At 40.4% G+C, this 24,013-nt stretch overlaps 1 protein-coding gene across 1 annotated transcript in view; it reads right to left on the bottom strand.

Moving 5' to 3' along the window:
- The window catches only part of CUNH1orf87 (chromosome unknown C1orf87 homolog), an 87,340-nt gene that overhangs the window by 39,551 nt on the left and 23,776 nt on the right, over positions 1-24,013 (bottom strand). The window contains 6 exon segments of the mRNA XM_040232722.1: positions 574-671; positions 8,541-8,706; positions 12,388-12,503; positions 16,024-16,287; positions 16,854-16,994; positions 21,820-22,054. Of these exon segments, the coding sequence (XP_040088656.1) occupies positions 574-671; positions 8,541-8,706; positions 12,388-12,503; positions 16,024-16,287; positions 16,854-16,994; positions 21,820-22,054 (1,020 nt within the window).

Here is a 24,013-nt window from a genome sequence, read left to right as displayed (position 1 = left end):
CTATGGCCAAAAAGATCCTGTGATCTTAAGATAAACACACATCTATTAACTCTGTCTTTAGGTAATAAACCGATTGTTTCACATATAAAACTTTAACCTCAGTTCAGTTCAGTTCAGTCGCTCAGTCGTGTCCAACTCTTTGCGACCCCATGAATCGCAGCATGCCAGGCCTCCCTGTCCATCACCAACTCCAGAGTTCACTCAGACTCATGTCCATCGAGTCGGTGATGCCATCCAGACATCTCATCCTCTGTCGTCCCCTTCTCCTCCTGCCCCCAATCCCTCCCAGCATCAGGGTCTTTTCCAGTGGGTCAACTCTTCGCATGAGGTGGCCAAAGTACTGGAGTTTCAGCTTTAGCATCATTTCTTCCAAAGAAATCCCAGGGCTAATCTCCTTCAGAATGGACTGGTTGGATCTCCCTGCAGTCCAAGGGACTCTCAAGAGTCTTCTCCAACACCACAGTTCAAAAGCATCAATTCTTTGGTGCTTAGCCTTCTTCACTTTAGCCTAGAGACAGACTTATGTATTTGGTATTGTAATAAAGGACCATGTAAATTAAAAAATCAACTTACTTTATTTCACCTTGGTAACCCAAATCTTGATGGTTAAGCAATGTTTCCAAAAGACTCAAAGTCAGATATAATCCATGTTTCCCACATATAGCTCTGACCTGCAAATAAGAAAAAGATTTGAAATTTCAGTATAATTAAATTGATTTGAATTTCCTTCCCATTATTAGAACTTACATAATTTGGACAAAGAATGAATAACCAGGAGTGGAGTATAGCACTAGAATAATATTTAGGACAAGAATGTTCAATGGACTGCTCATCAAACTTTTTTATGCTTGACACAGAGGCATAGTTCATTACTCAGAAGCCACTGTACTTTGAAATGCTGATCTCACATTTTTGACAGCTATGGAATGAGTGGTCAAGGCCCAGAAATTATACATACTTATTATATAGGTGAATTACAAAGTGTTTTTTAATATTGACTTTGATTTACAAAAGATTGTTTTATTTTATATATGAGGAAACCAAGACTTAGATTGACTTTCTCTGTGTCACATGGTTAATAAATGATAGAATTTAGTCTAGAAACCAGATATTCAATTAATATTTGTTGGATGAATGAATGAAGGGTCACTGCAACTTCCTGAGTACTTAATACTTTCTGAGTCTAGCCAATAAACCAGTTCAGTTCTCAGGTTGTAGGTGTGCGATACTTAGATTCAAACACATCAAACTTTTAGGTTCTGATAGTCTTTCTTGTGTGTTCAGCGTACTGTTTAAACACAGAGTCTTAAGAATAAGGCATGATTTACTTTGAACACTGGAAATGCTGTCTGTGATTTGTGTGACCTCAGAAAGTTCCTAAATCTTTTTATGCCCGATTACTTCAACTATTAAATAAGATTAGTATTTTCTACTTCTCAGAAGAAAGTAAGCAGTTAGAATAATGCCTGGATTTTAGGAGGCATTTGACTAACGTGTGTTGAAATGAAGAAAAGAAGGAAAGGAGGGAAAAGGAAGAGAAAGGGAGATAGAGGAGAGAGAGAAGAGGGGAGAGGAAAGGAAAGAGGAGAAGGGGGCACAGAAGTACAAGAAAGAGTGGAAGAGAGAGAAATGAGAGAAGGAAGGAAGAGGCAAAGAAAGAAGAAAAGAAAGGAAATGTTTCATTTAGTGTTTAGACTAATTGTAGCTACTGTTGTTATTTTGAGAGGAAGTTCCACATAGTGAGTGTATTACGCATGTCTTTTAAATCTGATGCTTGGCCATCATGGGGCCCTGCTGACCCTGGAGAAACTGCTTCTTCCAGGCCTAGCCAATTACTAGAGATAGTAAAGGACTTACCTGAAAGTATGTCTTTCATCTGCAAACCAACTACCTCTTTTATTGAGGTTTTCACACTTGGGCCACTATTTCCAGGTCCTGATTACTCCAGGGCCAAGTGCTAGGCAACTAGGAATGGCTCCTGTGCCCCAGAGCCCACTGAAATTCTTCAAACTAGCCAGTCCAAGCCTTCTTATCCTGCTTCTTCTACCCACAACAAATGCTCTTGCCCACACTTTCCCCTCATCCCCTCTGCCTCCTGACCAACTCTGGTGTTTCACCATGTGGCCCGTGTGGTGTCTATGCCCCTCCTCTTGGGAACTGTGAGTAACAAACTGTCTTTCCAATGGCAATCACCTCCTGATCTGTTGCTCTGACCATACTTGGATAATATAACCTATATTTTGATACAGTGACAAAAGCCTAATCTTCATTTGTCTTTTTGGAAGGAAACAACCAATCTGGGTTAGAAACATGTTACTTACTAGCTGTAGAGGAGTATTTCAGGGAAGGAAAAAGACAGATATAAAGCATGAAAAAAAGGAATAATAGCATGCCAGAAAAATAAGGAGTTGAGGATAATTCCAGGCAGAGGAAATGCATGTGTAAATAATGGGTGAAAAAGAGCACTGTGCTTTTTAGAAACTACATGTATTTTGGCATAATTCACTCTACTATAGTTTTATACCCCTTTTCACTGGGCAGTAAATCTCTGTTCATTAGAGCATCTCTAAAAGACTGGCTTATTGAGGGTTGGATTGTGTTTCCTCCATTTTCCTATCACCATTGCCAAGCACAGTGTTGAAAATTACTTATTGAATAAATAAATATATAGATGAATTAGGAATGAATGAATTAGTTAAAAGTACTGAAGGTAAAGGCATAGGTTGGCAAAAATAGAGTGGTAGAAATTAGTTATGTTATGCCATTTTACTCAATAAATAAAAATCAACTTATCCTCATGATTAGAGCATATTAATGTATTTTTAAACATCAGTATTAACAGGTTATTCTAAAAACAGTTTATTTACTTCTGGCAATATTGAGTTTTGCTCTAGGCTAAATGAACAGCAGATTAGAAATAGTACATCAGGGTTCCTGGAAGTAGATTGATTGATAGCTGCTACGAACTGACTGCTGACAGTTGTGGAAGAGCAGTAGCAACATCTACCAGAAAATCCTGGCAATTTAGTGTTATCTAGGATTATTTTTAAAATCCATGAATATTCATTATGATGTCCTTATTCAATAAGAAAATGTTTGGTTGTATATAGTTTCTTCAGTTCAATAAGGACATTTAAAAAATCAAATGTAAATAAAATACCTATGTTATTTAGAAAATGACAAGTAAAATAAATATTCATTTCCTCAAAATGCTCCTGGAGAGGCTGATGCACAGATGCTCTCTCTACTTCCTTCCCGTTTATGGCTTCATTTGCATTTTATCCCATCACTCTACTTAAATTGTGTTTGCCAAGTCGTTAGTAACCTCTGAAGTTTTACATTTAATGACTACTTTTCAATCCCGATTGCAGATGGTCTCTCTGCAGCCTGTGACATGGCTGATCTTGCCATCCTTTCGTAAGTCTCTTCTCTTGGGTTTCTTGATCACTCCCATGTCTCTTTGGATTATTTTTGGTCTCCTTTCTTGGCTTGTCTTCATCTACCTGCTCCTTAACAACAAGTGTCCTCCTCAACTTCCCTTCTTACCTTCTATTATGTCCTTGAGTAATCCTAATTACTCCCAAAGCTTCAACTCCATGTTGAAGACCCTTATGCCATTATTTAGCTTTACTCTCTCAAGCTACATCAACATGCTCAAAAGTGAACTCATCATTCTTTCCTTTGCCTCCCCAAACCCCTTTTCTGTTTCCTGTCTTAGAGAATGGTACCACCATCTAGTCAAAGTCAGAACCTTGGGAGTCATTTTTCATTCCTCCTAATTTAGGATCTATGTCCAGTTAAGTCACCAAGACCTACTTTTCTATCTCCTTAGTATCTCCATCCCTCCTGCTACTTTCCTGGTTTAAATTCTCATAATTTCTTGCTCTAATTACTGGAACAGCCTTTTAAAGTTTCTCTCTGTCTCTAATTCTCCGTATCTATTAGAGTGCTCTTTTCAAATTTAAAATTTGATCATATCATTCACTTGTTTATTATTCTTCAATGATTCCACTGGAGCCTCAGGATAAAGTCACATTCCTGAGAAAGACCCTTCAAGACCTGGTTCCTCCAACCATTCTAACATCAACTTCAGCAGCTTCTCCCACCCCCGCCAGGCCACCATGCACTCACTGCATTCTGCCTATATGAGTAGTTTAGCATTCCCTGAACTAGCCATGCTCTCTTCCATCTCAGTGACATTTCACACTGCACCTTTTACCTAGAAAACCTTTCCTGTCCTTTCTTCTGCCCTACCAAAATTCTTTGCCCAATTCACATGTCCTCTAAGATTCAGTATTTGCTTTATTTCCTCTGGAGTTTTTGGGTGAGGCTAGGTTGTTATTCCTTCTCTGTGTTCAAAGTTACCGCCACCAATGTGTTTGTCATACAAAATTGTAACATGTTTAAAATACTACCTTTTCCCTGAACTCCTGGAGAACTCTGGAACTGAAATCATAACCGTGTGTTGTCCTCAGTGCCTAATCACACTGCCCAGAGCACACTGTGTGATTAGCATGTTGAACGCAAGAATAAACATGCCGTATTGATCAGAAAGATGGCGACTGGTTTGGAAGTAGGGAACAACTTGAAACTAGTATAAATCATTTATATTTTAGGGCAGAGTGTACTGATGGAGAAACAACTAAACACAAAAAAGGAGCCTGGCCAACTGCAGAAGAATGTCTTACAGTTTTGGTCACTTGATAAACTAGTGTCATAGCTGTAGTCTTCCCAAGGGAACAAATTTCACATTCATAAGCCCCTGTTCACTCAGGAATGGGATTCCCTCCTGATGATAGTGAGAAGGTTGCACGAACATCAGGCAAAGAGTAATTAGAGGTAGAGTAACCTGTGTTCTAGCAGTTCCTCCTGGCAGGAAGGTCTGGGAGTAGTTTGGAAGGGCTTTGTGTTATAGAGCAGAAAGGAGTTCAGAAGGTAAAGAATGTGGATTCTGTATGAAAGTGTTAAACTGAACCTCTATGCTTGGAAACTTCTTAGGTTCCACAGCCTGTTGAATCCATGGACGAGAAAGTGAAAATGTTGATCATCCAACTTTTTCATGACCCCATGGACTGTATGGGCCAGGCTCTTCTGTCCATGGAATTCTCCAGGCAAGAATACTAGAGAGGGTAGCCATTCCCTGCTCCGGGAATCTTCCTGACCAAGGATCAAACCCGGGTCTCCTGCATTGCAGGCGGATTCTTTACCATCATACCTGATAAGAATAATGGTCAGGGAAGTTAATAAATAAATGTATGTGGATCCACATTGCCCTCAGGAGTCCTTCCTGAGCCATCACTGAATGAAGGGTGTGACAGAGGGACAGAATGAGTGAGTCCACAGAACGAGGATGACAGATATCAGATATGTTTTTATATTCTTCTTTGAGGTTGGTGACAGTGCCATTGATTTGAGTGATAGGACCCATTGATCATTCTTCAGAACAGCTTTAAGTTATCTGAGGAGGTACAGGTGATCTGTGAACCCTCTGAGATACTGGCTGTGAGGATGTGCTCTTCTCCCCCTCTGAATACAGCGTGCATAGGTTTCATGAGAAACTTAAGGCGGTCTGAGGTCCTCTCCCTGGTGCCCTTTAGAACTATTGATCAGAAAGAGAAACAATTCAGATGGCCTTTCCCAGTCGCCTCTGAAGCCCTGTGTCCAGCAACAAGGATGCTGGAGTGCAGCTGCTGCCGCATGCCATACCCAGTGTCCGCTGGGCCTCAATTTATCTCACATTCTGGGGAAACACATTGCTATTTGCCATGCCTCCCAGAACTGTAATATACTTTGAGTGAGTTCCAGATGTCTTAAGAGATGCCAGATGGCTCATGAGAGGCAGACCAGCTTCAAGGAAAATGTGCCCCATTTTCTTCAATATGAACCACAAATTTAAGCTTTCAGGGCCAGCTGTTGGAGGAAGACATTCAGAGCCTGCTCTGACAGCCAGCACTCCATGTGGCCATCAGCTGACCCTGGGAAAGAGCCTCCTTCCTTAGACTATTTTGCAGTGATAATTTCACCAAACACTGATTTTATATATATATATATATATATATATATGAGGAAGGGAAACCTATTTACTGAGTGCCTCACATATCAGACAGTATACTAAGTGCTTTCACATACTTACCTTACTTAATCCTCACAGTAGACACAGGAGGTAGATATTTGGAACCCACTTTTTTCCAGATGGAAAATCAGAGACTCAAAGAGCTTAAGCAAATTTATTTCGATTTTCAAGTCATTCATATTCCATTCTCTGAGTGTCATCTGAGAACATTCAAGCTTCGCTGATACTGTTCTGTATTTTCTAATCTGACAAAAAGTGGTTCCTGCTTAGTCAATTTCTGCTGATCTTCTCAAAAACATAATAAAGGCCATTTATGATGTGTGGAATCTCCTGTAATGTTCTCTCTTCCAGTGAAACATGCTTGCATGGTTAATATTCATGTATACAGCACACATGCACACTATCATGTGACTTTGCCTTTGCATGGTTAGTTGACTGTATAAATGAAAAAGTGCATAGAAAGCTACTTCTGTCATAGAATAAGAATCCACTTTCAACATATTGTGTCCTTGGCTTCTTAGTAAACATCACTTGCTCTTTTGAATTCTCTGACTCTCAGTTCTTAACCCCTGTTTACCTGGATGAAAGGCATTTTCCAATCTTTGCTTCAGGACCTTTTTTTCCCCTATAAATTACAATCCTTTTTGCTCCTCTGGATTTTTAATTCCTGTATCCTAGACCCAGTAAAATCTTTCAGCTGTCATCTGTCTATTGGAGTTCCAATTCTGTCTCTCAGTGTCCAGTATTCTTGTGTATTTGAATCCTGGCTCTGCCTCTTGCTAGCTGTGGTCCTTGAGAGATTCAGTTGTCTTCTCTGAGAATCAGCTGTTGTTTATTTCATTTATTAAATGGGTATTATAACATCTACCTAGATCTTCCACTTACCTGTAAATGTTAAATGAGTAAATATAAGTAAAGCATTTAATGCAGTGTTTGGCAGTTTAGGAAGAACTCAGCAAAGCCTGGTGGTGCAAGTTGTTGTGAATGGAACTGCAGTCAATGTGGTCACTATTATTTTACCTGCGAAGAGTTGACTTGTTGGAAAAGACTCTGATGCTGGGAGGGATTGGGGGCAGGAGGAGAAGGGGACGACAGAGGATGAGATGGCTGGATGGCATCACCGACTTGATGGACATGAGTCTGAGTGAACTCCGGGAGTTGGCGATGGACAGGGAGGCCTGGCGTGCTGTGATTCATGGGGTCACAAAGAGTCAGACATGACTGAGCGACTGAACTGAACTGAACTGAAGGTAATCTCATGACTAAGTTTGTTTGGCTGAATACAACACATGAGTTAATATGGTTCTGGAACCTCTTTTATGAAACATATCTATCCAGTTAATTAATCCTCCAAAACAGCATTGCTAATCTCTGTCAGCAGTAAACCACATCAGTTCCTACAATTTGGTGTCCCTAAAGAACAGAGTACCACCTGCTGACCTCACCGGAAGCTGGTAGAGGGTGTGATACATGAACACTCAGCTTTGGAAAAAATATTTGTTTTCCACTGTGAAATATTATTTGGATATTGTCACACTGTCTATTGTTAGCATAAAACATAGCCCAGTGTAAGTAATTCCTGGGCCAATTCAGCATATTTCACAATTCTTTACTCTTGTTTTTTTCCCTCTTGGGTGCAGAAAATAAGTTAATTGTGAGATGTAATCCACAGGCAGAACACAGATCAAAACTGGGCTTTTTTTTTTTGAATTTTTATTTCAGTGTCTTTAATCACTTTAAAATGTATTTTAAACTATAATTTTGTTTATTTACTTTTGGCTGTGCTTGGTCTTGCCTGCTTCTGTGTGGGCTTTCTCCAGCTGTGCTGAGGGCGGGCCACCCTTCACTGTGCTGGCTTCTCATTGCGGTGGCTTCTTTTGTGGCAGGGCATGGGCAGTAGGGCATGAGGCTTCAGTAGTTGCTGGACGTTGGCTCAGCAGTTGCAGCTCTTGGGCTCTAAAGCACAGGCTCAGTAGCTGTGGTACGTGGGCTTGGGGATGTAGGGTCCTCTTGGACCAGGGATCAAACTCACGTCTTCTGCATTGGCGGAAGGTGGATTCTTTACCACTGAGTCACCAGGGAAGCCCTCATTTTAAAGTTTCTATTAAACAAGAAATGGCTTGATTTCCAAAGAGATGGCCAATTTATTACATAAGAAATTAGAGGTAAAAATAGAATAAGGAAATCTTTACTGTAAACATTCTGTTTTCTTTAGCTCCTTATTTTCCTTTTAGTTGATTAAAATTTGGGAAATGATTATTAGACTTACATAATAAACCCTGACCTTACATAGTTAAAATTTTCCTAGGACCTACATAATTAGTATATATGCACTCTTACTTTCAAAGCTAGCCAGTTAGGGATCTCAGTATGTTTATTCTTAGTGAACTGTGCCTTCTTACTATAGACCCAGTGCCCCACGATAGCCTTCTGGACATGAATGAATCTGAAATCTAATTTGGGTTACCTTGGGTGGGTGCAGGCAGCCAGAGAATGAGCGATCTTCTTTTCGAAAACTCAGGTTGAGTGTCTCTATGTTGAGTTTGGCCTTGGTTGCCCTCAGTGCCATCTTCAGGACTTCCAACAGGCTCTCGTTCACTTCTGACTGTGAGTTGTAGTCTTGAGGGACGATACTGCTTGGAGAAGCAGGAGAAAGGCTGTGAAAAGACGATTTACTCAAAGCTGCTGTGGGTTTTCATACCACATTTCTTACCCCTGCTATACACTGTGGAACCAGAGAACCCACCCAGCAAGGCCTTCTAAATCTGGGTAACCTCATCATGGGACTGCAAGTGGAGATTGCACAGGTCAACTAAAGTTTGTTCTATTCTAGTGAGTCCCACAGTCTCTTCTCTCAGAGGTACCGATCCATTCAACTAGATCATAGACTAAAATTTGTAATCCACTAATTTTTTTTCCAGGTGAGGAAAGCTTAGAATTGACCTTAGCAGTTTACTTACCTAATTTGATCTTATTAATACTTTTCTTAAGTCCTGATAACTATTGATAGCAAATATCAATAGTAATTTGATAGCAAATTCCCTAACTGTCCATTGCCACAAGCAAAGCAGAACCTACCAGATCCCTGTAGCCAGGGAAGCTATCTAGAAGGAAATCTTGAACCAGGTAAACTTCCTTCATTATCCTTGACTCTGCTCTTTGAATCTGGAAAACTCAGAAAATTTTGGGCAACAATTATTTTCTTACTCTCTGGCATCCAAATGTATGTAGTTACTAAGACAGTGTATCTGTTTGTTGTTTCTTTAAATGGTTGGTGAAAAACAACAAGGTGATAAAGTGTTATAGTCATTTATTTTATGAAACTACTTTGAGGTGTTTACTCACTTAACATTCCAGTGTATGTGTTCTTCCAAATCCAAGCTGTGCTATCTCCTTCAGAGTGAAGCTTTTCCTGTTTCCTCTGTTTCAACTTAAGTTCCACTTCTCTAGACAGACATTCTGTGACATCCCCCAAACTCCATTCATGTAAATCAGTTTCCTTTCAGTGGTATGCTGGTAAATCATTAATGACCAGCTCTCTAAGATAAAGCCATAATCTGTAGCCTTACTAATTTTCATGGTGCAAAAACTCCCATCGTGGTCAGTTTCCAGTTGCCAATATGATGTCCCTGAGTGGGGCACTGGGAACTGAGGTTCACAGTCAGCCCCCCTAGTGCTCCTGAACCCCCTGCTTGAGAAACTCTTTCACATTTCTTTGTTCTTTTCCTGTAATAAGTTTCGCTCAAGTTGCGATTGCTTCCTGATTCTTTTAGCTCTTGCTTTCTGTCTGACCTCCCTGGCACACAGTACCATAAGATGTGGGCTGAGTCTGTTCTGCACCTATATCCATGGATCTTGTACAGATTGGCTTTGCCAATCTGATATATCTGTTCCAGATTTAAATCAGAAGGTTTCCTTCCTCTTTCCTTTTCTTGTAACACTAGTTTCTGTAGGAAGGAATTCATAAGAAAGACTTTGGCCCTCGGCTCAGTACACGGAGTACTGAATGGGAGGTTTTATATGGAGCCCATTTACTGCAGCTGATGGATTTCATAGAAAAACCTTCTGCAGGAGTTTACTTCATCTGGTCCAACTTAGGTGATGAAAGCTGTTGCCACTGGTGATGCTGGAGGCATTTTAAACATGGGAGGGACTTTTTCTGAGCTGTACATTAATTAATAAAGAACCTGGATTCATTATAGGCCATCAGTCTTGCACTTCCACAAACACACTGTCTGGTTTATATAGAGCAGCACCTGTGATGAATTCAAAATGATATCTTTATGGACCTTTTTTATATAGTAGATATCCAAATGTTCCTGCAAGTGAAATGATGCAAGCTCTTTGGATAATTGGAGGTGCCAATGACATTCCACAGATATTTATTGAGCGTCTCCCATGTGCCAGGATCTATGCTAGAACTATGCTGGACACTGAGTTGGCCAGGAAAGACACTATTCCTCACCTCAAATGTCAAAGAAGTAATTATAAGCACAATGACTACTATAAAAAGAAAGGGCTATGAGGTTATACAGCAAAGAGATATAGCCTAGTCTAGGGCTCAGGAAAGGCTTCCTGTCTAGGATTCATGAGACCCATATCTGCCAGTAAGTGGCCATTTATTCTGATGCATCATCTCCTACTTCTCAGGTTGCAAATCTCACTATCTGTACTATATGAAGTATGGCTGCTGATTATTAAATATTGTTAGGGATTTATGGTTCTCAGCAGGGAAGTTGCTCCAAGTGATAGTTGACTGGTGTACCCATATGGCAGCATCACTTTCTTTGGACTGTGAGCCCTTGAGGGAGAGATTGAGCCTTGCCAATCTTGGAATTCACTGTGCTCAGCAAAGTGTGCCTGGCAAACAGCTGGCATTCAATGGATGCATGTAGAATGAAGTAATGCAATCAAAAAGGGCACATTGCACACTGCAGAAAGGAATCAAGTCTATCACTTGGTCCAAGAACAATTTTATAGGAAACCCTGCCTTTTTCCTAGAGTGAAGTGACATACTTCAATGCCATGGCCCTTAACCACTATGTCACATTATTTGGAACTGGAAAGGATGTCTTCTAGTAATAGTAATAGTAGTATTAGTTGCTCAGTTGTATTTGACTCTTTGCAACCCCATGGGCTGTAGCCTGCCAGGCTCCTCTGTCCATGGAATTCTCCCGGCAAGAATACTAGAGTGAGTAGCCATTCCCTTCTCCAGGGGATCTTCCTGACCCAGGGATCTAACTTAGGTCTCCAGCATTGTAGGCAGGTTCTTTACCATCTGAATCTCCAGGGATAGTTTCAAAATAGTAACAAACCCTATCATGTACCATTTTTAAGAACTGTGCATAGACTAACTCTGTTCCTCTTACAAATCTATAAAGTGAAGGGAAATCTATCATTGTTTCCATTTAACAGCTGGAGGATGGAAGCACAGAGAGGGTAAGTGACCAGCCGAAGTTTACAGAGTCACTAATGGGCTGCTGCTGCTGCTGCTGCTGCTGCTAAGTCGCTTTAGTCATGTCCGACCCCACAGACGGCAGCCCACCAGGCTTCCCCGTCCCTGGGATTCTCCAGGCAAGAACACTGGAGTGGATTGCCATTTCCTTCTCCAGTGCATGAAAGTGAAAAGTGAAAGGGAAGTCGCTCAGTCATGTCCGACTCTAGCGACCCCATGGACTGCAGCCTACCAGGCTCCTCTGTCCATGGGATTTTCCAGGCAAAAGTACTGGAGTGGGGTGCCATTGCCTTCTCCACACTAATGGGCAGAAACAGGAATTGAGTCTAGGTTTCTGTCCATAGAAGTTATGCTCCTAACCACTGCATTTTGTCATTTTTCGTGGAGAATACAGACTATCATGCTTTACTGTGTCTCATCTCTAATGCTATTCCTCACATCCTATATTTATGTTGGGTTATTTCTTTCCTTTGAGATTATATGAAGGAATTATTGATTTCTGTACCTCAAACCTTTTTCTGCTGGTGCCTGTCACCCAGGAGTTCACTGTCTGAACATATTTCTGGAATCACACCATGTGGACAGGAACTCTGCCTGGTACACACTCATTTATTATTTCATAATGAGGTTTTTCATTTTTACATGGCAATCTCATTAAAAAAAAGATGGATTGTTGCAAATAACCATGTATGCATGCTTGCAGAGGAGGGAGAAAAGAAAACTATAAGCAAAAGGCAAAGCATTGGTAAAGCGTAAAGTGATTTTGCACTGGGTGAAGTTTTCAAATGTATTACTTCCAAGATCCCTGCCAGCTCTTGAAGTCTATACACACTATGCCCATAAATAGGGAGAAAAGTACCTTTGATGGCTACTGCTCTGAGTTTCCTTTACGTTGCTGCCCTCAGCTCCTTTGTTTTGCTCTGTATCTTCTGAAGCTGCAACTTTTAAAAACCAGAGTAGCTTTTCATAATTCACCTGAAAATTAAATATAAACGAGAACATCCTCATTTAATTTATACTTAGGGGAAAGAAGATATCTGTTGAGATAAAATGTCAGTTCAGTTCAGTTCAGTCGCTCAGTCATGTCTGACTCTTTGCGACCTCATGAATAGCAGCACGCCAGGCCTCCCTGTCCATCACCAACTCCCAGAGTTCACCGAAACTCATGAGCATCAAGTCGGTGATGCCATCCAGCCATCTCATCCTCTGTCGTCCCCTTCTCCTCCTGCCCCCAGTGCCTCCCAGCATCAGGGTCTTTTCCAATGAGTCAACACTTCACATGACGTGGCCAAAGTATTGGAGTTTCAGCTTTAGCATCAGTCCTTCCAATGAACACCAGGACTGATCTCCTTTAGGATGGACTGGTTGGATCTCCTTGCAGTCCAAGGGACTCTCAAGAGTCTTCTCCAACACCACAGTTCAAAAGCATCAATTCTTCAGTGCTCAGCCTTCTTCACAGTCCAGCTCTCACATCCATATATGACCTCTGGAAAAACCATAGCCTTGACTAGATGGACCTTTGTTGAGATAAAATGTATTTGGAAAAATTTTTAGCATTCAAAAATTTAAGAACAGATTTTAAAATATAGTAATTACTAGTGCTTTTTTTTTGACCAACAATTCCTTTTATTTTCCCTTCTGGACATATGGTAAAATGATACTTCCTGCTTGTTTTGTGTTTAAGTGGGGTAATGATCAGTTCTGGCCAGTGAGTTGAGAACAGAAGTGACTTGCACTACTTCTGAGCTGAGGATTAAACTGCTGACATGAACGTCCCCCCGCCCCCCAGCCCAGATATCTCTTTATCCCCTCTGTCATTACATCCACTAATACTCCAGAGTGGATGCTTCACCAGCCTGGATTTGGAGCTAAGACGATGATGGTACTGAGAAGAGCATAGGCAGGACTCATTATGAATAATAAGCTTTTGTTTTTTTAAGCCACTGAGACTTTGAGGCTCTTTGTTACAACAGCATGACCTAGCCTCTACCCTCTCTCTCTGTCTCACAAGTCTCATATATTTATTATATATACTATATACTTATATTTAGATATATTCAAAAGATAAAGTTAGATTACTTGGGGGCAAGGCTTTATTTACCTAAGTGAAAAACTTAAGACTTTCTTTTTTTTACATAGGAAAAGACTAAGAGAATGTCATGAATTTCCATTGGTTGACTGGATGATTATACTAGGGACTCTGATGGGCAGACAACTCCAGGGTAGTGGAGGTGGGTAGCAGTGGGGAAGGGAAGCCAGATAAGGTCCTGATAGAAACTAGGACTCAGGCTGGAGAATTGACTTGAACTGAAGATTCATAAAGGTTGCACTAATAGGTTGACATTGTATTGCTAAATACTTTTCATAAATATACAATTAATTCTACTTTTGCAGGTTAGGAGTGGGCAGGAGATAGAGCCTACTAAATGTTAAACATGAGGCCAGGTAATTTGCATTTATTATATTACTAAGTCTTCACATTAGCCCTGTGAGATTGGTTTTGGCCTGATTTTCCATCAACACATGCTCATTTATGATTTTTCTATTGCTATTGTTTCTCTCTATTTTAGGATATTGTCTTCTCGCTCCCAGAATTTTGTTACACTTGGACTATGCTGTGTATTCACTTATAGTGTGAACTTAGGAAGTACATGCTCAGAAAAAGAACCCTGGCCTTATCTTTGGGGAACCTTTATCTCTGCCCTGGGTCTGCCATTAATTCTCTGAGTTTCCTGAGCAAGTTCCTTGATCCTCTGGGTTTCAGTTTACTAATTAGTAAAATGATGGTGATGAGCCATGTTTCAAAGATGCCTCCCATCTCTAAATCTCTAGGAACTGTCATAATACATCTTTATCAAGTTCTCCATTCTAACCTCAGAGCTTATAGACTGAGCAGCTTGTAAACAGACCTGTTATCTTGAATCTGTAACTATTCCAATGGTGTTAAGAGCAGACAATGAAAGTTAGGACAGGAAACCTTTTAAAGAGAAATTAAACAGGGCTAACCCCCCTGGTGGTACATGGTAGTATGGTCTTGCATGCTAGGCTTCAGCATTATGTGAACCAAGAACTTCCAGATGTCCAAGCTGCGTTTAGAAAAGGAAGAGGAACTAGGATCAAATTGCCAAAATTCACTGGATTATAGAGAAAGCAAAGGAATTTCAGAAAAAAAAACATCTATCTCTGTTTCATTGACTACACTAAAGCCTTTGACTCTGTGGATCATGACAAACTGTGGAGAGAGAGCTCTTAGAGAGATGGGAACACCAGACTATCTTACCTGTCTCCTGAGAAACCTGTATGCGGGTCAAGAAGTTAGAACCCTGTAGGGAACAACTGTTTTAAGATCAAGAAAGGAGTATGACAGGGCTGTCTGCTGTCACCCTATTTGTTTAACATATATGCTGAGGACATCATGAGAAATGCCAGACTGGATGAGTTACAAGATGCAATCAAGATAGGCAGGAGAAACTTCAGCAATCTCAGATATGCAGATGATACCACTCTTATGGCAGAAAGCGAAGTTGAACTAAACAGCCTCTTGACGAGGGTGAAGGAGAAGAGTGAAAGAGCTAGCTTAAGACTAAATATTAGGAAGAAAAAAAAAAACTAAGAAAAAAAAAAACAAAACTAAGATCATGGCATCCAGCCCCATTATTGCATGGCAAATAGAAGGGGAAAAAGTGGAAGTTGTGACAGATTTTCTCTTCTTGGGCTCCAAAATCACTGCAGACAGTAACTGAAGCCATGAAATCAGAAGACGATTGCTTTCTGATAGGAAAGTGATGACACACCTAGACAGTGTGCTGAAAAGCAGAGACGCTACTCTGCTGACAAAGGTCCATATACTCAAGGCTATGGGCTTCCTAGTGGTCGTGTGCAGTTGTGAGAGCTGGACCATAAAGAAGGCAGAATGCCAAAGAATTGATGCCTTTGAACTGTGGTGTTGAGTTCCTGAAAGTCCCTTGGACATCAAGGTGATCAAACCAGTCAATCTTAAGGGAGTTCAACCCTGAATTTTCACTGGAAGGACTGATGTTGAAGCTAAAGCTCCAGTATCATGATTATCTGATGTGAACAGATGACTCACTGGAAAAGTCCCTGATGCTGGGCAAGATTGAGGGCAGAAGGAGAAGAGGATGAGATGGCTGGACTGCATTACTGATGCAATGAACATGAACTTGGACCAACTCCGGGAGATGGTGGGGGACAGAGAGGCCTGGCGTGCTGCAGTCCATGGGGTCACAAAGAGTCGGACATGACTGGGCAACTGAGCAACAACAACAACAACAACAAAGGACCTAAATCTATCTTCTATTTGGATCTTATCTGACTAGAGATTTCTACATATGACTATAAATAGGCTTTGTATCTTAGGGCTCAATGGCAAAGGTTATTTTCAAGAAAGAAACTTACCTTTTGATTCTATTACTCTGGTGGGTACAAGTCAAATAAACAAAGGGAACTCATACTTAAAGTAGCAAGATGGTCCTACCATTTCAGGAGAGTTTCCCCTAGAAAATCTCTGGCAAAGGATCTTGACTTTTGGCAACTGCAGAGGGACTTCAAGCCTTAAGAAGAGGTGGCTCAGCTGAGACTGGAGAAGAAATCCTGAAGAGGGAGGATCCAATATCTTCAGCTCTTTCTGAAGTTTGTCTAATAAGCCAGAACTCAGAGGAAGAGACTTGAGTTCTCTTCTGACCAGGGCAAGAAGAAAAGTGTCTTCTCTTGTTGTTCCACTTGGTCTCCGGCCAATATCCTGAAACAACAACAATGACAACAGCAACAGATTAACAGGGCTCTAAACCAAAGGGACTGAAGACCAATGCAAGGAAGCAGAAGAGTACTGGAGTCGGTATTAGAGCCTCCACACTCAGGCGTTGTCCCGAATAGGAAGAATACTTTTACTGGAAAGTAAGTATTCAATCTCGATGTATTCATTAGTTTATAATGTCTCAAGATCTTTTCCTTCAGGTGAAGAAAAGAAGCAAATCATTTCAGAGTACATACTCTGATAGAAGGTTCCTTAAGGTATATCATTTGTCTTTTACAAAATATTTTTTTTATTATATGACAATTTAGACTGATAAATCTTAAAGACCGGGATCTGGGAGGAGGAAGGGGGAAGGAAGATGCAATGGTCAGGCAGAACATTTGAGGTTTGCCTGTGGGCTCCCAGGGAAGCTGATGAGACATATCAGGTGTGGTACCCACCAGTCTATCTTAGACCATCTTATTATCTGTTCCACATCTAAATACACAGTCGACAAATAATATCCCTTCATCTACAATAGAAAACAGCTCAACAGCTCCTATGATACACACCTTGGGTTGGTCAGAGCTGCTCCTTGCCATCTGTTCTAAGGACCAGTCTCTAAAGTTTCTCCTGGGGAGGCCATGGATATAGGACGGGGACTGGTCTCCAGTTGGTTGAGAGATGCAGTAGACATTTGCCTGGTTGGAAACCTTAAAGAAGCAAAGAAGAGAAAGAGAAAAAAAAAAATGGAAAATATGAGTGAGCCAACTAATTCTTAAAACATATTCCCATTCAAAAGACTTCAAGCCCCGTGGTCATTGAGTCATTTAATCCTCCAAGAAGAAAGCTTATCTCAACATTAACTTCAGCATTATGCAGTTAACACAAGTTTGATAAATAAATGGGCAGTTAGACACATTTTCATTTGTGCATGATAAAAGGTGTCTGTGACAAAGAAAAAGTAAGCCTGCAAACACATCTTTCATATGCAAACCAATCAACCCTAAATCCATGTCTCTAACCACCTCTCTTATCTAACTCAGATACCAACTCAATATTTCCCCTTTCCCAATGAACCTAGGTCCACATATCAGACTGGAGATAGCCCCTCTACCCAAAGCCCACTCACTGGAGTTGTTCAAACCAGCCAGTTCTAATCTGTTTACCCTGCCTTCATTACCTTTCCCATGGAAACCCCAGTAAAGGCTGTGGCCTGTGCTTTTCCCTTACTCTTCTGCCTCCTGATTGACCTTGGTGCTTCCACATGTGGCCCTGCACAGCGTGGCATACCTCCTTTCCCTGGGAAATGTAAGTCACAAGTTCTTTCAGAGGCAGTTGTCTCTTTATCTGTCACCTCACCATACCTGATTAAAAGGAAATCCTGGGTACAGATTTAACCACATGGCGATATTTAATATCAGGTCATTGAAAGGAGACATTATGAGAGGGATTCACTGAAAACTGAGTGTCCATACTCATTTGACAGTTTATATTGAATAACCTATCAGTATAAGTAGCAACCTGAAGGGTTGCCAACATCCGCTGGATCATCGAAAAAGCAAGAGAGTTCCAGAAAAACATCAATTTCTGCTTTATTGACTATGCCAAAGCCTTTGACTGTGTGGATCACAATAAACTGTGGAAAATTCTGAAAGAGATGGGAATACCAGACCATCTGACCTGCCTCTTGAGAAACCTATACGCAGGTCAGGAAGCAACAGTTAGAACTGGACATGGAACAACAGACTGGTTCCAAATAGGAAAAGGAGTACGTCAAGGCTGTATATTGTCACCCTGCTTATTTAACTTCTATGCAGAGTACATCATGAGAAACGCTGGGCTGGAAAGAGCACAAGCTGGAATCAAGATGGCCAGGAGAAATATCAATAACCTCAGATATGCAGATGACACCACCCTTATGGCAGAAAGTGAAGAGGATCTAAAAAGCCTCTTGATGAAAGTGAAAGAGGAGAGTGAAAAAGTTGGCTTAAAGCTCAACATTCAGAAAACGAAGATCATGGCATCTGGTCCCATCACTTCATGGGAAATAGATGGGGAAACAGTAGAAACAGTGTCAGACTTTATTTTGGGGGGCTCCAAAATCACTGCAGATAGTGACTGCAGCCATGAAATTAAAAGACGCTTACTCCTTGGAAGAAAAGTTATGACCAACCTAGATAGCGTATTCAAAAGCAGAGACATTCCTTTGCCGACTAAGGTCCATCTAGTCAAGGCTATGGTTTTTCCTGTGGTCATGTATGGATGTGAGACTTGGACTGTGAAGAAAGCTGAGCACCTAAGAATTGATACTTTTGAACTGTGGTGTTGGTGAAGAGTCTTGATAGTCCCTTGGACTGCAAGGAAATCCAACCAGTCCATTCTGAAGGAGATCAGCCCTGGGATTTCTTTGGAAGGACTGATGCTGAAGATGAAACTCCAGTACTTTGGTGACCTCATGCGAAGAGTTGACACATTGGAAAAGTCTGATGCTGGGAGGGATTGGGGACAGGAGGAAAAGGGGACGACAGAGGATGAGATGGCTGGATGGCATCACCGACTCGATGGATGTGAGTTTGAGTGAACTCCGGGAGATGGTGATGGACAGGGAGGCCTGGTGTGCTGTGATTCATGGGGTTGCAAAGAGTCGGACACGACTGAACGACTGAACTGAACTGAACTGAACTGAAGGGTTTATATAGTCATTAAACATTTTAAAGAAAAATCAAAAGGCTCTCTAGAGTGGGCTGAGTGAGCAGGAGTGGCAGAGTTCTAGAATAGGCAGTTGTGGAGGAAAAGCAAGACAAAACAAGCAAAATGGCTTTGAAAGGAAAGTACTACCAATCAACTGTGATAATTATTAAAATTAAAGCACTAACACTTTCATTCTCATGCTGCCAGATGCAAAAAGCAGACTTTAATTTTATTTTTGAAACTGTGCTACTGAGTTTGCCACTAGTCACATATTCTTTTTTATTTTCTGAGAGAAAGCAGAGCTGATAGTTCTGAGAAACAGTGTAAACAGCATATATGTATTTTTAAAAATGTATAAGGAGAGAATTTAAGAGACATAAGATCCTAGGGCTGGCAGTGAGAAAAGCCAGGCTCTGTCTGTGAGATCTTAAAACATCATTTAAGTTCTCTGGGCCTCTTATTATTCATTTGTGAAATGAGAGTTTGTATTTGCTGATTTATAAGATATCTTACTATTGCTTCTCTTAACATTTTCAGCTTTAATTAATTTCCTCCTAATGTTATCTTTGAGTTTACCTGTAATTTAGAACAGAGTTTCACACTTGCCTGTCCTTAACCCACGTTTACTTTTGTTTTAGAGCAAATTCAGCCAGTGCAGACTGCCTGCTACATCCCAGACAGGAAAGCTTATTTTCGTCTATATGTAAAGAATAAGAATCTAGAAGGAGCTCTGATTGGCTTACTTCTTTCACTGTGGCAGGATCCCACTTACCACTTAGTCAAGGCGGTAATGAGCGTCTCTGTACCAGGCAGCCGTGGCTGCCACCTGGCCAGCTGGAATCCTATACTCGGCACACAGAACCAATTAGTCAGGCCCCACACTTCCCATGAGGTCTTGCTGTGTTTGCTGGGTGGGTGTTAACCCTGCTGAGCCTCCCTTAAGAAACCTCTTGAATCCTGGGAGGGGAGAGACAAATTGTCTCCTTCTGGCACTGCAGAGCTAGTCAAGAATCCAGACCGTGGAGGTCCAAGAACAACTTAGCCAGTGAACACTCTGCCTGTTACAGTGGCTAATGCAGACATTGTATCCCAAATGGGTAGAGAGAGGGTCAAACAAACTTTCATTTATAAGAGAAAAACTAGAAATGACTTAAATGCCCATCAATAGGGATTGAATGAGACATGTTATATTCATATAAATGAATGAATATAGTTTGGGGATTAAGGCCCTAGAATCTGGACCTCAATTGTGGCTCTGCCACTTCTCAGCTTTATGACCTGGGCAAAGACTTGATTTCTTTGTTTTTCAGCTCTCTCATCTATGATCTGAAGATAATAAAAGTTCCTATCTCACTGAGTGCTTGGGAGTAGTAAGTTAGTTAATATATGTAAAGAGCTTAGAATAGTGCCTCTGGGTATGTGTTAGTCACTCAGTCGCGTCTGACTCTTCGTGGCCCCATGGACTGTAGCCCACTCCTCTGTCCATGGAATTCTCCAGGCAAGAATACTGGAGTGGGTTGCCATTCCCTTCTCCAGGGGATCTTCGCAACCCAGGAATTGAACTTGGATCTTCTGCACTGAGGGCAGACTCCTTACTGTCTGAGTCACCAGGGAAGCTAGAATGGTGCCTGGCACGTAGCAAGTTCTAAGTGTTACTTCTGAGTATGACTCTCACAGGGACATTAAACATAATGCTTAGGATGAATTTTTTGAAGCTGGAGGAGAATTCTTGATATGAGGTGAATAGACCAGGATGACAACATATATGTGATGATTCATATTTGGTATCTATGCATGAAGAAAAGATGAGAAAGAAATAAACGATTATTTTTCTTTGCGTTTTATTTTTCTTATTTATATTCTCCTTCTATTTTCCAAAATTTCTACGAGTATATAATATGTTACAGTTAGAAGGATCAATAAAAATTTTAGGAGAAAAATGAGAAGTCCCCAGTGTTTGAGACCTTGCAGATCATGGTCTGAGGTCCATTGGTGAACTGGTAGCCACTCCATATTCTAATTTTTGCAGAGTTCTAATGAATAAAAGATCACAAATCCACAGGCTTTTATATTCTCATGACTGAAAACTAGTGAGCATCTGAGTGATTTAGAAAGGGCTATTAAAATCATAAACTAAAGATAGTTATGTTAGAGTTTACTGCAGACTCTAATTCAGTATTCTACTAAAATATCCGACTGTCACTTCATTCTTGGCAGTGCTGCAAAACTCCTCCTCTATATATTTGTTTAATTGCAATTTCAGCAATTTTTTGAAATGGTACTTTGTTACCAATGAATCATTAGTTGGTCTTAATTGGGTCCAGTTTTCTATTGCTGCTACTCTTGCTTTTTAATTACAAATTAATAATCATTTAGAGTCATCATTTTCAAGTTAATCTATTGTGGATTGTTTGGTTGATTCTTAGCAGAGGACAGTGATAACGTATTAACATTTCTATCAGGATAGTTTAGGGCTGATAACTTTTTGATATCTAGACATGATTTCATTGGATTTTGAAAATAAATTATCTTTTCCTATAACATTAAAGCAGACATACCCTCCTCCTCTAACACACCCCAAATTTGCACAAGTGATGATGTATCACTGTATAACTATCATTTAGTGACAGAGTAGGTTGACCGATTCAGTTAGCGGTCAGTGAAGATGCAATATGCAGAATGACCTCAAAATTCATTTTCAGTTTTAAAAAATGATTTTGATTGTATTTGATGCAAACTGTATTAATTTCCGTTAGGACAAGCATGTGTTGATGTGAGTCTGTTTCCAACCCAACTGAATTTCCTAGCCAATTACCAAGAAAAGTTGAGGAATTTGTCACTCACTTTGCCATCCAGAAATCTACAACTGAGTGCTCCTGTTAGGAGTTTCCCATTGTCCTCTGGTTTTTGGCTGTTCTCTCGGTGCTTGCTCTCTTTCACATCATCTGGGTCATGATTGATTTGATGATCTGTGGAATCAATAGGAGCTGGTGGGTCTCCACCGATCTGCTTTGCATCACTGGTCACTGATTTCTGGAGCACTGTTTGAGTTTCTGCCTTCAAGTTCTGGTTCTCCTTGCTGCAAAGAAACAAGTTTTGTACTTTGTTACTCAGGGCACACTCCACCTGCACTAAGCTGGCATAAGAAAAGGCAGGTGTTAGTCTGGTGGTGGGAATATTGGTATTTAGCATGACTGAATGAAGAAGTAAATGTTAGTTATTTGTCTAGGGATCATTTGCCATAGAGAAACCATGTTATTTTCTCAGGCTTTACAGCTTCCTTACAATCTATCCATCTGCTCTAAAAGCCTTACTGTAAGAAATGGCAGTTTCAAAGATGAACCCTAAAGGTTATTACTTATCTTTTTTCCTTAAACGTCTAACAGGTATTTTCAGTGTTTACAACTAGAAAAAGAAGAAAGTCAAGGCTTTTTGCCAGCTCCAGTTCTGCTCTGTGTCTCTCCTTAATTGTCTCGTTGTAAGGCTTCTTTTTCTCTCAGTAGTCCTCCATTTAATTTTAATATTAAATAGAGGGGAAAAATTGTAGGAATGACTCAAAGAAATTTATATAAAAACAAAAATCTACAAATTATGCAACTTTGCTTAATAACTAAAAGATATGTTGCTGCTGCTGCTGCAAAGTCTCTTCAGTCATGTCCGACTCTGTGCAACCCTATAGACAGCAGCCCACCAGGCTCCCCTGTCCCTGGGATTCTGCAGGCAAGAACACTGGAGTGGGTTGCCGTTTCCTTCTCCAATGCATGAAAGTGAAAAGTGAAAGTGAAGTCGCTCAGTGGTGTCTGACTCTTGGCAACCCCATGGACTGCAGCCCACCAGGCTCCTCTGTCCATTGAATTTTCCAGGCAAGAGTACTGGAGTGGGGTGCCATTGCCTTCTCCGACTAAAAGACATAAGTCACAACAATTACATGGTATTGTTTTAAATATAGAAAACTTCTTTGGAAATAAAGAATACAAATGTTCATGGTCACATAAATAAATAGAATTCTTATAGTGGGTGACCAGATTAAACATATTAAAGAGTCAGGAAGCTAAAATTTTTGACCTAGTAAATAAATGTTTAATAATTTATTTTAGTAAAAAGTGTGAAAAAAGAGATATTTTAAACTATTTATTAATAGATGGATGTGTTGAGTGTTTTACTCGAAGGTCCTATGAGATAATGTATGGTACTATTAAAATAGTTACAAATAACTTTAATGAAAAAATGTCTTGTTATACAAATAAATGAAAACTATAATTATCTCAACTATATAAACTCATGTATAAACACGTGTCTCTGTGTGAGAGTGCATAATATATGTAGAGGAAATATGTCAGAAGTAAACAGTAAGTGTCTCCTAACAGCAGTCAGGATATCACATGATACTGTGTGTAGTGTGCGGTTGTCAGTCATTCAGTCATGTTCAATTCTTTGTGACCCCAGACTGTAGTCCACCAGGCTCCTCTGTCCATGGAGTTCTCCAGGCAAGAACACTGGAATAGGTAGCCATTCCCTTCTCTAGGAGATTTTCTTGACCCAGGGATTGAACCAGCATCTCCTGCATTGGCAGGTGGATTCTTTACCACTGAGCTTCTTGGGAAGCCCATATTATACTATATTATATACTATACTATACACCATATTATACTATAGAATAAAACTATTATTCTAAATTTCTGACATGAGGAAATATTATATTATCAAGAAAAATAAATTTAAAGATAGCTATGCATTATGCCTAGAAGGTTGTATAAATTTTAGCTGTTATTATTGATGCAGTGGAAAGGACCCATTTTAAAGCGTGTCATGTAATCTGAGCATAAAACAATTGCTACAACACTTATTGATTTGACTAAGGCCAAGATTGACATATGTACAGTTTTTACATTACCTCTGTCAGTCATGGCAGCATGAGAAGCAAAGGAGGCTTAGGAAAGAGCTGAGCGGAACACCTACGTTTATAGAGCGAAGAGCCCTAAAAGGAGACTTGGAAGAAATTCTAAGTAAGGCAGAAGAAAAACTAGAAGAGTGTGGT

The sequence above is a fragment of the Oryx dammah genome, unplaced genomic scaffold, assembly GCF_014754425.2.
Source record: "Oryx dammah isolate SB20612 unplaced genomic scaffold, SCBI_Odam_1.1 HiC_scaffold_28, whole genome shotgun sequence".
Taxonomy (NCBI): Eukaryota; Metazoa; Chordata; class Mammalia; order Artiodactyla; family Bovidae; genus Oryx; species Oryx dammah.
Note: the sequence above shows the minus strand (reverse complement) of the source record. Positions and strands in the feature narration are given on the sequence as shown.